The sequence below is a fragment of the Trachurus trachurus genome (genome assembly GCF_905171665.1).
Source record: "Trachurus trachurus genome assembly, chromosome: 12".
NCBI classification, from domain to species: Eukaryota; Metazoa; Chordata; class Actinopteri; order Carangiformes; family Carangidae; genus Trachurus; species Trachurus trachurus.
Window position 1 is genome coordinate 15256698 of NC_139908.1, and position 13950 is coordinate 15270647.

The 13950-nt window shown below is 44.4% G+C and overlaps 1 protein-coding gene across 1 annotated transcript; it reads left to right on the forward strand.

Moving 5' to 3' along the window:
* Positions 1-269: 269 nt before the first annotated feature.
* Positions 270-12524, forward strand: ssh1b (slingshot protein phosphatase 1b; the record flags this gene model as incomplete). Its single annotated transcript, XM_083982836.1, has 15 exons — positions 270-350; positions 1836-1873; positions 5136-5236; positions 6578-6642; positions 6801-6922; positions 7013-7081; positions 7451-7516; positions 8554-8748; positions 9105-9198; positions 9476-9604; positions 9752-9798; positions 10154-10300; positions 10839-11039; positions 11161-11803; positions 11973-12524. 15 exons carry the CDS (start codon positions 270-272, stop codon positions 12522-12524), a joined length of 2550 nt encoding a protein of 849 aa, XP_083838962.1.
* Positions 12525-13950: the final 1426 nt, after the last annotated feature.

The following is a 13950-nucleotide window of genomic DNA, read 5'->3' on the forward strand; positions in this document are numbered from 1 at the left end:
CGCAGAGGACGCACGGAGCCGCCGGCGGACCGAAAGGGAAGGGACTGGGAGCACCGCCGGGGCTGCTCAGGAGGAGTCAGGTGCTGCTGCTGCTGCTGCTGCTGCTGGATGAGAGTCTGACTAGGCATTTTCTCCCCGGTGACAGAGACAATCTCAGCGGCGCATCTTCTCACATCCTCCTCCTCCTCCTCCTCCTCCTCCTCCTCCTCCCTTCTCCTCCTCCTCCTCCTCCTCCTCCTGCTGCTGCTGCTGCTGCCCCAACCGCGACCATGGCCCTGGTGACTCTGCAGCGCTCTCCCACACCTAGTGCAGCATCCTCGGCCAGCACGACCAACAGCAGTGCGGGGGAGGTGAGTGGAAAAGCCGGGGCTCGGTCTTTGTGTGAGTGAGTGTGTGAGTGTGTGTGTGTGTGTGTGTGTGTGTGTGTGTGAGGAGGAAACGCCGAGAAACGCGCCTGGCGTGAGCCTGTTATCACTAACTACAACCTGGGTGGTGTTTGGATATCCTGCGGGGAAGGGTTGTTAACCCTACTTCCGCCGCCGCTTGCATGCATTTATAAAAAAAAACTTCACCTATTGTCGCACTGTTTCCAGCAGGGGACTTGTTTGTGGTCGCACTGTGGCAGCGGATTTGTAAACAAAATCCTGCAGCGGGGGGTCGGTGGATGAGGAGGTGGGAGGCAGTGGGGGGAGGAGGAGGAGGAGGAGGAGGAGGAGGAGGAGGAGGAGGTTGTGGTGGAGGGGTTTAGCTGTCAGAACAAAGTGCTCATTTTGCTGCTGCACAAACATTTGCTGCGTTGCACTCAGGTTGTCCTCCCTCCTTGTTACTGGAGCTTTTATTGGCTCTAATGCAGCCTGAAGGTTGGGAAGGAGACTTTAAAGGGAAATGCCACCAATTTTTTTTTTTCCATAATCAACAATGCACCCTAGGACAGGAAGGTCAAATGTTCATCGAAAAACTTTGCAGAATGAGTGATGCCACTGAGGTGCACGTATGAGATGCAGAGGTGTGTCACCTCACGTGCTCATCCAGAAGTTAAAGCCTAGCTATTTGTATCTGTAGCGAAACAGGAAGCAATTGAATGTATAAACGTTGATCATCTGCATATGTTTTGACATCATTAGACAAACAGTAATAAGTTGTAACTCAAACCGGAGTCATGTTCATGCTCCTGACAACGAAAACAGAACCACATCTGAGAAACCACATCTTAGCAGCCACAAAGTCAACATTCAAATATGGAGCAGTGCCAGATTTGACATCCCAGTGAAATCATAACATCAGGGTTAGTGCTCCAGTTTCTAGTTATAGGAAAGTGGATTATGTGCTTCATAAGTAGGCCCGGCTGAGCCCAGGCACAAAAATAAGCAGTGACATTCCTCCTTTGATGATAAGTGGGTTTTTAATATCACTTTTCTTCTCACTGTTCTGCGAGAGTCGGCCAGAGCTGCAGGAAGAAAAAACAAGTGGATGGGTGTGATGTTTGGATGTGTTGTTTTGGCGAACTCGTGCTGTTTGAAGGTGTCCTAATGATTCAGCTGACGGATTTATGGGATGTTCAGAGCAGAGATCACAACACTGGCAGAGATGCAGAGGGCCAGCAGATGGCGTCGGACTACTTTGTTTCTATTTGACTCAGTCTTGGTGCTACAGTACTGTCCCTAAAGCTTGAACATCAGTTTGAAATGTACAAAGCAACAGAATAATTCAGCTGGACTTCAGCTACAAGAGAGAAAGGTGTTTAAAGTGCTGACAGAAAATGTAAAATATCTTAACACGGTGTCCTCACACATTATGTGTCAGTCGTTTAAAATCGCTTTGTTTTTGTCTTTCAGGACTTTGGAAGCGACGATGACCGGAAAAATAATCAGAGGTAAGAAATCTCACTGTTCTGTAGAGACGAAGACGCGGAAACACTAATTCGTTGTACTCTGTGTGGTCAGCGGTCCTGATCGTCCCGCTGACATTGGATGAATTTGTAGTAGCAACTGTGAGAAATCCCCACAGGTATTATGTGTGAAAGTAGCATGACTGGAACCAGCTTGGGTCAGAATATTACCTTAACAACACAGTTTTCTGTATGTTTCCATGTTATTTCTGTATTTTTGTTAATCCAGCTTTTCGCACTTCGTGTGAAAAAGTGAAAAAGTGAAAAAGTATAAAACGAAATTATATTTTAGTGCAGCTTAAGGCTGAAATTAACCCTCCAGGTTGATTTATTTAAAACTCTTAAACTCCACATGCTTGGTGTCCTTTGGGTTCTGTGTTCATCTACATTAACACATTAATTTACATAACGTTAAGTCACCTGGGAAACTAGAATACAAGACACAAATGGGTAAAAAAAAAAGGTTAATAGTATTTAGGAGCAGTTCGTGGTTGTGAAAAATATAGTTTCATGTCCAACAACAGAAATACAGCAGAACAAATGTTGAGTTATTTTTACTGAGTGTGAGGAAGCTGGATTTATCAGCTTGTAACTAAATAATGTATCAATTAAGTTATGTTCCAATGATCAATGGGCTTAAACAGTGCAGATAAACATCCTCATAGCTAATGCAAGGATGGCATCCTGTACACTGCTTACAAATATTTCAATAGTTTCATCTTAGCGGCTGCTGCTGATATATTGTGTATTATTTGTTGGTGTTTCTGCAGCACAGTTGCATGTAATTGGCTCTCTAGTGGGAACAAGGTTTTAACAGTGCACAACTTACTGAGGACTGATTCAACGCTGCCTCTGCGTTGACCTTTTTGGTGCATTCACAGTGGTTCTGAAACGTATGTATCCAGCCTTATTTCACCGTCAAAGGACCGCGCCGCCTCGATGATTAAAAACTCTTTTGGCCCGTGATGAGCTGCTCGTCTCGTCCTCGTCGGTCCTGAAGATTCAGTGATGTCAGCGAATCAGGCTCTCCAAGGGGCCGTACAGCATCAGTCTATTGTCTCTAATGGCCCTTAGTTTCTCACTGTTGTCAAGGAGAAAAAGCTGCTGATTAATGTGACAGACTTTCTTTTTTTTCTTTTTTTTTTTTAAATGCTTCCTCTCCTCGGTTACATAACAAAGAGCACATCAACACCTGATCCTGCTCATTCACATAGCGTTTCTTTCATCAACGAGACGTCACAGTGGCTATGATTTGTGTCAGCAGAGCTCTGGCACAGGCTCTGTCATTGTGCTCACTGTGTATGTGTGTGCGTGCGTGTGTGTGTGCATGTGTGTGTGTGTGTGTGTGTGTGGGTGGGTCACTTGCAGTTGAAACAGTCATGTCATGCTTTGTCCGACTCAATGAGTAACATGTTTCTGTGGCTCGGTGATTCATCATCAGTGTGGAGTCTTAATTTAGGATTCTGCATGTCAAACTTGAGGCCGACGCCAAGTAGCGCTTCCACCGCCTCCCAGCACTCGCATGAATGATGGCATTGTAGCAGGAGGAGCGTTGCAGGAGAAGGTGGGGGGAGTGGTGTCGGTTGCTGAAGAAGAGCAGAAACGAACGCAGACGAGGAGAATTTGAGGAACGGGTCGGAAAGCTAGAGAGAGAGAGAGAGAGAGAGAGAGCTGTGGGAGGAGGAGAGGAGGGACATGCCAAGACAAGAGAGCATGACAGGAGATGTTAAACAAGGATCTGCTGCTAGAGGAGGCTGCAGGTGTAGAGGATGAAGGGAAGATGAGAAGGTTTTTTTTTCTGAGGACAGTGTGAATAGTAGAGGAAACCAGCAGGATGCATCTGGTCATGAAACCTTCTCATAAAGCCATGTTAACGGTGCTGCCTCACTTCGTGGATAAAGCCGCTCTGACTCGGAGGGAGATCTGTCGCATGTAAGTTCCCACACAGAGATTTAAAAGTCTATAGTGGGTCGATTTTTATTTTGAGAGCAAATCAATACTTAGTGACAGTATGGGACGTCTTGGACCAGTGATTAGTTTAATATAACAGCGTGAAAGAAGAGATTAGAAGTGTTTCTCTGTATTATATTCATGCCTTTTCTCTAGCGTAGCCCCAGTTTGTTCAGGGAAAGTTATTTTTTGCCACTTTCATGTTTCCACTGCACATCCAGCTTTGTAGCTAATTTAAAATCGTCAGTCGTCTTGCGTCAATTTTTGAAAAGAAACAATGATGGCACGTAGCAGAGGAGCTGGAACAAAAGGCCTTGTGATGGTCCCACTCAGTCATACCAGGCTTTGTCTCTATGTGTGTGTGTGTGAGGGTGTGTGTGTTGGTTGAGAGGAGAATGAGACTGTGGTTAAACAAAGCTGCACCCTGTCCCGTGTGAGGAAAAGACACTAAAGGCTCTCCTCCTGCTCGCTGCAAGGTCACGACCCAGAGCTGCTGCATCCAGCGGGACAGCAGGCAGGACAGGAGAGTGCAGATTTTAGAGTATGGAGGCATAAGAACAGTTTATCAACCGTCAGCAAACCAGCCCGGGTGGAGTTGTGTTCATCACGCTGTGAAAACACAAAGCAGTAAAAGTCGCTGGATCAGGCCGAACAATGAGTCAGTCAATCAAGAAAGTCACATTAAGATGAATTATCAATTGCAGACTTATTGTTTTGTAGACTGTAGATGAAAAACTATTTTTATTTAGCAGTTTATTTACACAGACAACGATGATTCAGTTGCAGCTTGATCTAGATAATCTCATCTACCAACTCTTTGTACATCTTTTGTTCATGTTTTTAAGATTCTGTCTTCTAATTTCAGGTTGTAAGGTTTTAAATGAGGGGTTGAGGATCTGTTTCCAAAAAAGAGGAAATGAGGCGTGTGTTGCCTTTGGAGAACGGCACCTGGACAGTTTTCTTAGTTCAAGCGATTGTTAACATTTTGAATTTCTTAGTTCAGTTTATACATTGAATGTTCGTCCTCTGATGTCATAAGAAAAAAAAGGGGGATGTAGAAGAAGTTGTTGGTGTAAAAAAAAAGCATGTATGCACAAATGAAAGCCGGTATATACGTATGTGTGATCTTCAGGAGAACTGATCATGTGGGGTTGCAATTTCTTGCCCTCTTCCCTGTTTCCCTGTCAGTTTATGACTTAAATCTGGGAGTAACCTGTCAGGAAGTTGTCAGAGTTTGATCTTGTCGAGACTTCAGTCTGTTCTTTTTTCTTCCTTTCTCCTTTTTTCCCTCCTCCAGCCTCAGCGAGAGCTTCTTCATGGTCAAAGGAGCTGCCCTCTTCCTCCAGCAGGGCGGCAGCGCACAAGGACCAAAGACCCCGACCCACCACAAACATGCAGGTAGGAACACAGCGCAACCACACAGAGACAAGAAGCTTTGTGTCTTTTTTTCTTTTCTTTTTTTTTTTTTTTTTTTTTGCCCATGTTCTCTGCACAAATGAGCTCCAGACAAAAGGAAAATTGTGTCAGCTGAGGTGGCGTTTTCCCCTCTGTGGGCTTGTCTGTGTTTATTCTCAACTGTTACCTCACTGGGTCTGACCTGAACTGACCCACAGCTGAACACCAGAGACACCCACAGTTTCAAACCAGGAACAGTTTGCTTCAAGCTATTTCAAATGAATATATAGACTGTTTTGACTTAAATGCATTTAAAAATCATGTCTGATTTTATATATCTCAATATGTTTTCAAATTAGGACAGTGCTGATGTCGTCATCCAGCTCAGACGCCTGTATTGTCTAAATTACTGCAGATATTTGTGCTGTGTCATCCGAACTTTAGTCGTTTTTTAATTTTTATATCAGCCAAGCTCCAACAGATTTAGCCAAGTGATATTACACAATCACACTGCTGCTTCATGTCCGCACATCAAAGTGATGTTACCGTCTGACAAAGTCCTGAACAATCTAAAAATAAACTACATGCTCAGTACAGTCCATCAGGTTTATTTATTATTTCTTTTAGATCCTCGCTGTTTGTAAAGTCTCTGACATCTCTGTTGAGTCTGAAGTTGTCTGAGGACAAATCCAAGACAAAATCTTTACTGAGCTGTAACTCTCTAATTCTGTAGCTTTACACCACTGGCAGGTTGCAGGGTTTAGATTTGTCTTCATTAAGATAAATCTCCAAATACACTGTTGCTCATGAAGTTGGAATAATTTTGTTTTCAGACACATTCCTCTTTTTATTCCTATTATAAAGGTTAATTATGGTTTAATTTTCACTTTGATCAGTTTGGAAGAGATTGATCAATAACGTTTTGAGAAGATATACACTTTGTCAAGAATAAATCACATTGTCACTTAATGAGAAAGATTTTTTTTATTTTTTTATTCCAACTTTGTGAGCAACAGTGTTAACATCCCTTTGGAAAAGGAAAAAAAAATCCAAGGAATGCACAGTGAAAGATGACTGGTTTGTAGCCGACCTTCGTTATGTTTTGTTTTTTATTCATAAAAAAAAGAGTCTCTCTACAATTGGGGAGTGTTATTTTTTCTATATATAGTGAAATCCGATCTGGAAATGGAAGTTTTAGTTACTGTACACTGGTCAGTGGGAATCAATTGTCTTCACATCCAGGCTGTGATAATCATCTCGAAGTGGTTTGTTTGATTAAAGCACATGTCAGAAAAAGAGACACTGAACTCTGACTCAACTAGTTTCTTAACGGTTTCCTTTCAGGTGATTTACCTCAACACCTGCAGGTCATGTTTAAGATCCTCCGGTCTGAAGATCGCATCAAACTGGTTTGTATAATACTGACACTTCATTAAATAATAAGTCATTCATTTAATTAAATTCATAGAAAATTCATAATTTTCAAGTTGAAACTATATTTCTAAAGAGTGATTCCCTGATAGTCAGAAGTACAAGATTCCTATTGTGTCTGGTTTTTGTTGCACAGGCGGTACGGTTAGAGAGTGGATGGTCGGACCGGGTGCGCTACATGGTTGTTATCTACACCAATGGCCATCAAGATACAGAGGAAAATATCGTCCTGGGAATGGACTTCACAGACAAGGACAGGTGATTATTCTCCCTATACCGCCTTACATTCAGTTTTTCTTTTTAACCTGAATGTGACTTATTAAATCCTTTCATGTTTCTCACCCTCAGTAAAAACTGCTCCATTGGGATGGTGCTGCCGCTGTGGAGCGACACCAACATCCATTTAGACGGAGATGGGTAAGGTTCAGTCAATCAGCTGGTAAAACAAATCACATATGAAGGTTTGGTTGTTGTTGTTTTTCTGCCCTGTGGGTTTTACTGCCCACTAGTGGCAGAGGAGTGAATTACACTTTTTTTTTTCTCTCCCCCTGTGAGAGCCGTTCTTGCTGACCTGTTAACATTGTCTCTGTGCGTGTACGCTGGAGGAATGTTCCACTGGTTTGTGGCCTGAATAGTCCCAGTGAACCAGCCTCGTCCAGTCTGTGTTTACATCGCCCCTCATCACTCTCCATCTCCCTCCAGACTCAAAACTGATCCACGTTCTCCTCTTCCTCCTCCTGCTCCTCCTGCTCCTCTTCCTCTTCTCCTTCTCTTCTTCCTCACCAGAGGCTTCAGCGTGAACACAGCGGGGCGGTCACATGTCTTCAAGCCTGTATCCGTGCAGGCCATGTGGTGAGGAAACTCTTCATGTTCACCTGGGATTACTGCTGTGTGTTTGTGGTGTGTGAGATCGTTTCAGCACAGGGAGGTTTATACATTGTCCACACTGGGGGAATGTGTTTTTTTTTTTAGATTCTTAAATTACACATATCAAGAGCATGTGTACCTTAGGACATGTTTCACACTTCTCTAATCTTTTTCTACATGTTCTTTCCTGTAAGGTGCCACAGTTAGCGTTAATCTAAATCACAATTTGTACATTTTTTTTAATTTGATGGGGACGCGGAGATCCATTTTAAGCTTGTGTGCAGGGTGAAGGAACAGTTAAACACTGAGATTATCCAAATTTAGCTCAATTATGGGATCAAGTAGCAGCTCCACGAAACGGCTGAGAAATTACTGTGTAGACTTCAAGGCGTTGTGTTTGTTAACCTGGTGTGAACACTTTTCAGAACAAAATAAATTATTTGTGATGCCAACTCTATTTGTATCAAAATACACATTGGGCACAATGGCATGTTGTATACAGTATCGTATTGTCCCTATGGGTAGATGTGTATGGACATAAGCAGATTTTAACAATGTTGAAGTAAGTGACTTTATGAATCTAACAGTGGATGTAGTCAATGGAAATCAAGTCGACTTAACAGTCAGAGTGAAAAGACACCCTTAAGCTTGTCCCTGAAAGCACAAGGAAAATATTGTCACTGAGAGTTGAACTGTCCTTAGTTTAAAGTGAGTAGGAGCGTTCGGACTCAACCATCCATCTCATTTAAATATAGTTTGAATATTTACAATAATGATATTCTTGGTTTGGTGACATTCCTCCTTTAATTTACTATGTTCCTCACTGCGATGACGTTGCTGGTGCAGTGTAACTATTGGCCCCATTGTTCACTACTGTCGCCACCATTTGTTCAAAGCAAAAACATCCTCTCTATGGGAGCTCCACGCCACCTGCTGGTCACTTATCAGAATTACAACTAAATAAGTTGCTTGTTCTTGCTGCTGATTATTTCTGGTGGTCAAACCCCCCCCCCTTTCCACAGGTCTGCCTTGCAGGTCCTCCACAAAGCATGCGAGGTGTCACGCCGGCTCAACTACTTCCCAGGGGGCATTGCTCTCACATGGATGGCCTTCTACGAGAGCTGCATCACCTCAGAGCAGAGCTGCGTCAATGAGTGGAACGCTATGACCGATCTGGAGACCACGCGGTCCGATTCGCCCACCATGTTTGTTGACCGGTGAGACCCCAGAGCTGCAAGTGCAACAACAACAACATGTAGTAGCACCAGGATGTAGTGTTGTGTTGTCAGGCACTCACCTACAGTACAATACACCCACATCTGATTCAATTATCTCTTGTGCTGGAAGAGACAGAGGCAAAGTTTTGTTGTGAATGGACCCACAGGTCCTGGCATGAGTACGACCATAGTCATGGAATAGATTAGCAAACCTTTTGACACGTACTGTTGTCTTTTTTGTTCTCTCTTTGTGCTCTTTGTTTTTCTTTGTGGAAACATTTTACACTGTTATGCTAATTTTCATTCAGAAGAAACCACTGATGTATTGACTCCCGGGCGATTATGATTATGTGCAGGCCGACCGAACGAGAGAGAACAGAGTGTCTCATCAAAGCCAAGCTACGCAACATCATGACGTTTCAGGACCTGGAGAACATCACGTCCAAGGAGGTATGTGCCAAAGTAACACATCAACAATGATGAAGATCTGCCTATAATACTGTTCTCTGCACTGGAAACTGATACATTCTGGTGGATATCAATATCACTGTTTGTGTAAGAGTGGTTTCCAAACAGCTTTGGAAACACAAGTACTGACTTGCCAAAAATTTACCATGGAATTGTGCACTGATGCGAACAAAACAAAAGTATTAGTGTTTGTTTCAGTGTGGGGAAAGTTTCACAAATTTTTTTTTTTTTTGGGGGGGGGGTTGTTTTTGATGCTTAGATCCGTAACGAGCTGGAGCAGCATATGAGCTGTAACCTCAAAGAGTACAAGGAGTTTATAGACAACGAGATGCTTCTGATCCTGGGTCAGATGGACAAGGCCACACTTATCTTTGACCATGTGTACTTGGTGAGTACGTCATTTTCCTCATTACACGCCCTTACTCAATAAGTGTCACACTATGGTTTATTCCCTCCTCTATATAGTTTACTGAGTTTTCAATAGTAAATCTGAGCAATTATTTTAACAAGTGTTACTGTGTCTTTACCTGTGTAGGGCTCAGAGTGGAACGCTTCAAACCTGGAAGAACTACGTGACTGTGGGTGAGCTGATGCACGCTCTCACATTTTTCAGATTTAAAGCTAAAAGCTGAAATCTCGTATAAGACTAAATAAATGCTATACATGTATATTAATATCTAAGACCTATACACTATGAAAGAAGAGACAAATCCAAGCCAAAGTTTTGACTGAAATTTTAGCTCAAAAAGGTTAAAGTGAGATGTGCCATGTCTTAAAGACAGTGTTTGCTAAATTTTAGACTGGATTCTGCTTTTTTCAAGGTAAACTTCTGTGTCGCTGCATGTCTTTCCGTCAGTAATTGAATTGCTGCAGCAGTGATTCATCTCTTCTCAGTTAAAGCAGAAGAAAAACTGATGCATTGTTTCTTTGGTTTCAGAGTGGGTTACATCCTGAATGTCACCAGAGAGATCGACAACTTCTTCCCAGGGATGTTCTCATACCACAACGTCCGCGTGTACGACGAGGACGCCACCGACCTGCTGGCCCACTGGAACGACACCTACAACTTTATCGTCAAAGCCAAGTGAGTGAATGAACCTACGCATCAAAATAAAACCAGTGCCTTTTTTTTAAGTGCATTTGACAGATATGTGGGAGAAATGATACAGATTATAAACAGGTTGTTATATATTATAAGGAGTGTCTGATCAGAGACTGTGCATCATAACTACGCTCCCACTGCACCTCGGTGTTTATAGATGGAGTTGTTAGTCATCATGTTGACGTCGTCATAATTTAACTCGTCTCACACCAGGCGTTCTTCACGAGTATTGAGGCCGTGATCACACAGGACACATTTCTATCCTGCCCAAATGCAGGACACAGCTGTGGGTTGTGTCAGTAACAGAGACGGAGACAGAGCTGAAATGGTGCAGTCCCTGTGGTTGCTATGCAACTGTCTAACCATGCTAACCTGGAGTAAAAAAGGATGTTTGTACAAATAAAAATGGAGGATCTAAAGTTAAAACATGCTACATGAAAATCATCACATTTAGTTTACTAATCTGATCAGCAGCTAGATCATCAGATGAGATTGTGATGAATTTCTCTCCGTCCATCAGGAAGAACAACTCCAAGTGCCTGGTGCACTGTAAGATGGGGGTGAGTCGGTCTGCCTCGACAGTTATTGCCTATGCAATGAAGGAGTACGGCTGGTCTCTGGAGAAAGCCTACAACTTTGTCAAGCAGAAGCGGAGTATAGCTCAGCCAAACGCCGGCTTCATGAGGCAGCTGGCGGAGTACGAGGGAATCCTGGACGCTAGGTAAGAAGTTCGATATTACGCACACGCTGCTGGAAATGAAACTGTAAAGCTTCTTTGTGACGTGCTCTATGTGTATGTGTGTTATGTGACGTGTTAACAAAAGTGTATTGCGCCTGCACAGCAAACAGCGTCACAACAAGCTATGGAGGCCTGAAACAGACGAGGAGGGGTCCGATGATTTGCAAGCCTCCGGCCACAGTACTGGTGGGGAGGAGACCCCAGGGCTCAGAGGGGAAGAGGCCTGGGGAGGCTGCGGGGCGTCTCCCTGCAGGGGCATGGGTCCGGAGATGGAGCCCCTTGACTCTCTTAACTATAATTACTACTTCAGGCGTTTGTCAGACTCTGCACTAGACAGCGAGCCCTCCACCCCGGTGCGAGGACCCCCTCTGCTGGGGATGGAGAGAGTCTTCATTGAGATCGAGGACGTGGAGAGAGACGCCCTCCTGGAGGACGAGGGTTTCCCCATGGCCCATTTAGCCCTGCCCGGTGAGGGCACCGCAGCCCAGACCTGCGGACGTCTCGACCCCCTGGAGGACATGAGACTGAGACTCGAGTTCAGTACTTTGGAAGAAGAGGATGAGGAAGAGGCAAAGAAAGAGGAAGCAGAGATGGCGGCTTTGGCTCAAACGCCCGGAAATTCTGATGGGAAGAGAGCAGGAGAGGAGGCTGAGAGGACGGAGGAGAGCAGGTTGGGCCTCGCCAACCTCAACACTAACAACAGCAACCGCCTGGCTGCGAAGCGCAGCTGCCCTGCAGCTTTTGACGTGAGTCGAAAAAAATATAGATTTTAAGTTTATTATATGAGAGATTTCATGTTGTGTTTATTTATATGTTTTTAAATGGCGTTCATGTTAAAAACATAAAATGCATTTTAAATATTCTGCATGCCACTGACCATATATTGTATTTTCTTGCACTCTTTGCTCCATTTAGGACAGTGCTAGCACAGGAAACCCTTTAAAAGTGAAGCCCTCCTATCAGTCCTGTAAAGACTGCTTGCGTCTGCCGCAAGGTCGGCGCTGTGACCGTCCAGCAGGAGGTCGTTCCCACCGCCTTAACCCTTCCCGCCACTGCACTGTCCCTTCCATATGCATAGATCCGCCGGGGACACATTTTGCTTCCACCCCACTTCTGCAGTCTTTGCCATCCCCTGCAGTTGTCCCCTCTAGCTTGGCCCAGCCCTGTGCTCACCTCTACCGCTGTGCCACCTGCGCCCCGGGTGTCCCGCTAGCCAACCGCCAGAAGCTGGTCTCGCCCATGAGCTGCGAGGAGACGCCTCCTGAACGCAGCTCAGTGGAGCCGGAGGACATGGATGAACCGAACGGTGACAACGTGGAAGTACAAATATCAACGGAAGGTACAGGGGCCATCAGCGCGACCACTGCTGAAGGTTTAAAGTTAGAGCCTGGTGGAGCAGTGGAGCTCCAGCAGCAGGCTCTGGCCCAGCTGCAGATGCCGGGACTGGGGAATTTGGTCTGGAATTGACGCGCCAAAGGGCGGAGCGGCTTGAAAAGCCGCCAAGCTCTGCCATGGAGGGCCAGCTCCCAGTGGGGGCCCTGCCTTAGTGGAAGAGATGGAAGAGGAGGAGGAAGAGGAGGAGGGGGCTTAGCACAGCCTCCAACAGGTACACTATGATGGCCGTGGGCCTTTAGAAGACTGTCGCTGTGGTGTCGCACCAGAAACAAAGCTCTGCTTTGACCTGTACTGTCATGTCCTGGCCTCAAGCTCCACTGTAACAAGCTGCAACAGAGATCCAGATGAGGCTGGTTGCTTTATGCTAAAAGCTTAAATGCTTCTGGCTGAATTGGGACTAAGGACTTTCTTGTGTCCTTCACTTTTCCATAAGACCGGTCTGGTCTCTTCCGAATCTGCCCCACCCACTCATAAATGATCTTCACACTTCCCCACATCTTCCTAGGTGGAGATGAGCATTATGCTGCCATTTTACTCTCAACAGACAGGTTTGGTGTATTCTCAAAACAGGAGACGATGGAGGTTCATAAGATCTAATTGTTGTCCCTGTCTGACTCCTGAGTTAACACTTTGATGTTGATGGAAAGAAAAATACGTGGAGCAACATGCTTCTGTCAGTGTACTGTATGGTTTTCAATCCAACTCATCAATAGTATCAAAAGGAACTCAATGAATGTTTGCCGTTGAGCCTGTTTGATTGCATCCCTCGTGTTACCACTGATAACTGAATCCTTCACTTATATTTTCCCCCGCTGCAGCTGCTTTTGCATCACTAGAGGGCATTTCATGTGAAAGCATAATCATCAAAGAAGGATGTGAGCATATGTGAGCCTTTTTAATGCCTCTTTGAAAAGCGTCGTACCTCGGACCACAAGCATCTCAGACTGTTTTGGTCAAAACTTTTTGTCTCTGCTCAGTGGTTGGTTCGCCCTGACTTCCCTCCATTAAAGTTAATGTAATCATGTCCTTAAAGTGCTCAGTTTAGCCACACATGACTCTGCAGTATCACAAAATACTGAACAAACATATCCTCAACATGCTTAGGCAGAAAACACATGAAAGTTGGGTTAGATTTTCTTATGTCTAAAAGAAGGACAGAAGACACACTTTACATTTTTGTTGGGGGACATTACAGCATTCATGCTTCAAGAGATAATTCATAATTTTTGATGTCACATGATTTATGATGTAACCAAAGCCATATCATGTTGCCAGGTCCAGTTTTCATCATTTGACCAACATGTTCGTCTCACCTCCGTACCCAGTCTGAATGTGGGTAGTCATTTAACGAGGAGTTACCTTTTTGGTACTATACTGAAAAACCTTCCACTACCTTTCTCTAAACCTACAAATATTTTCAAAGGCACATTGATCGTGTGTAGATTAAGCACTTGAGCACAACTTTAGCAACCATTCACACAGTACACAGCCACATTCA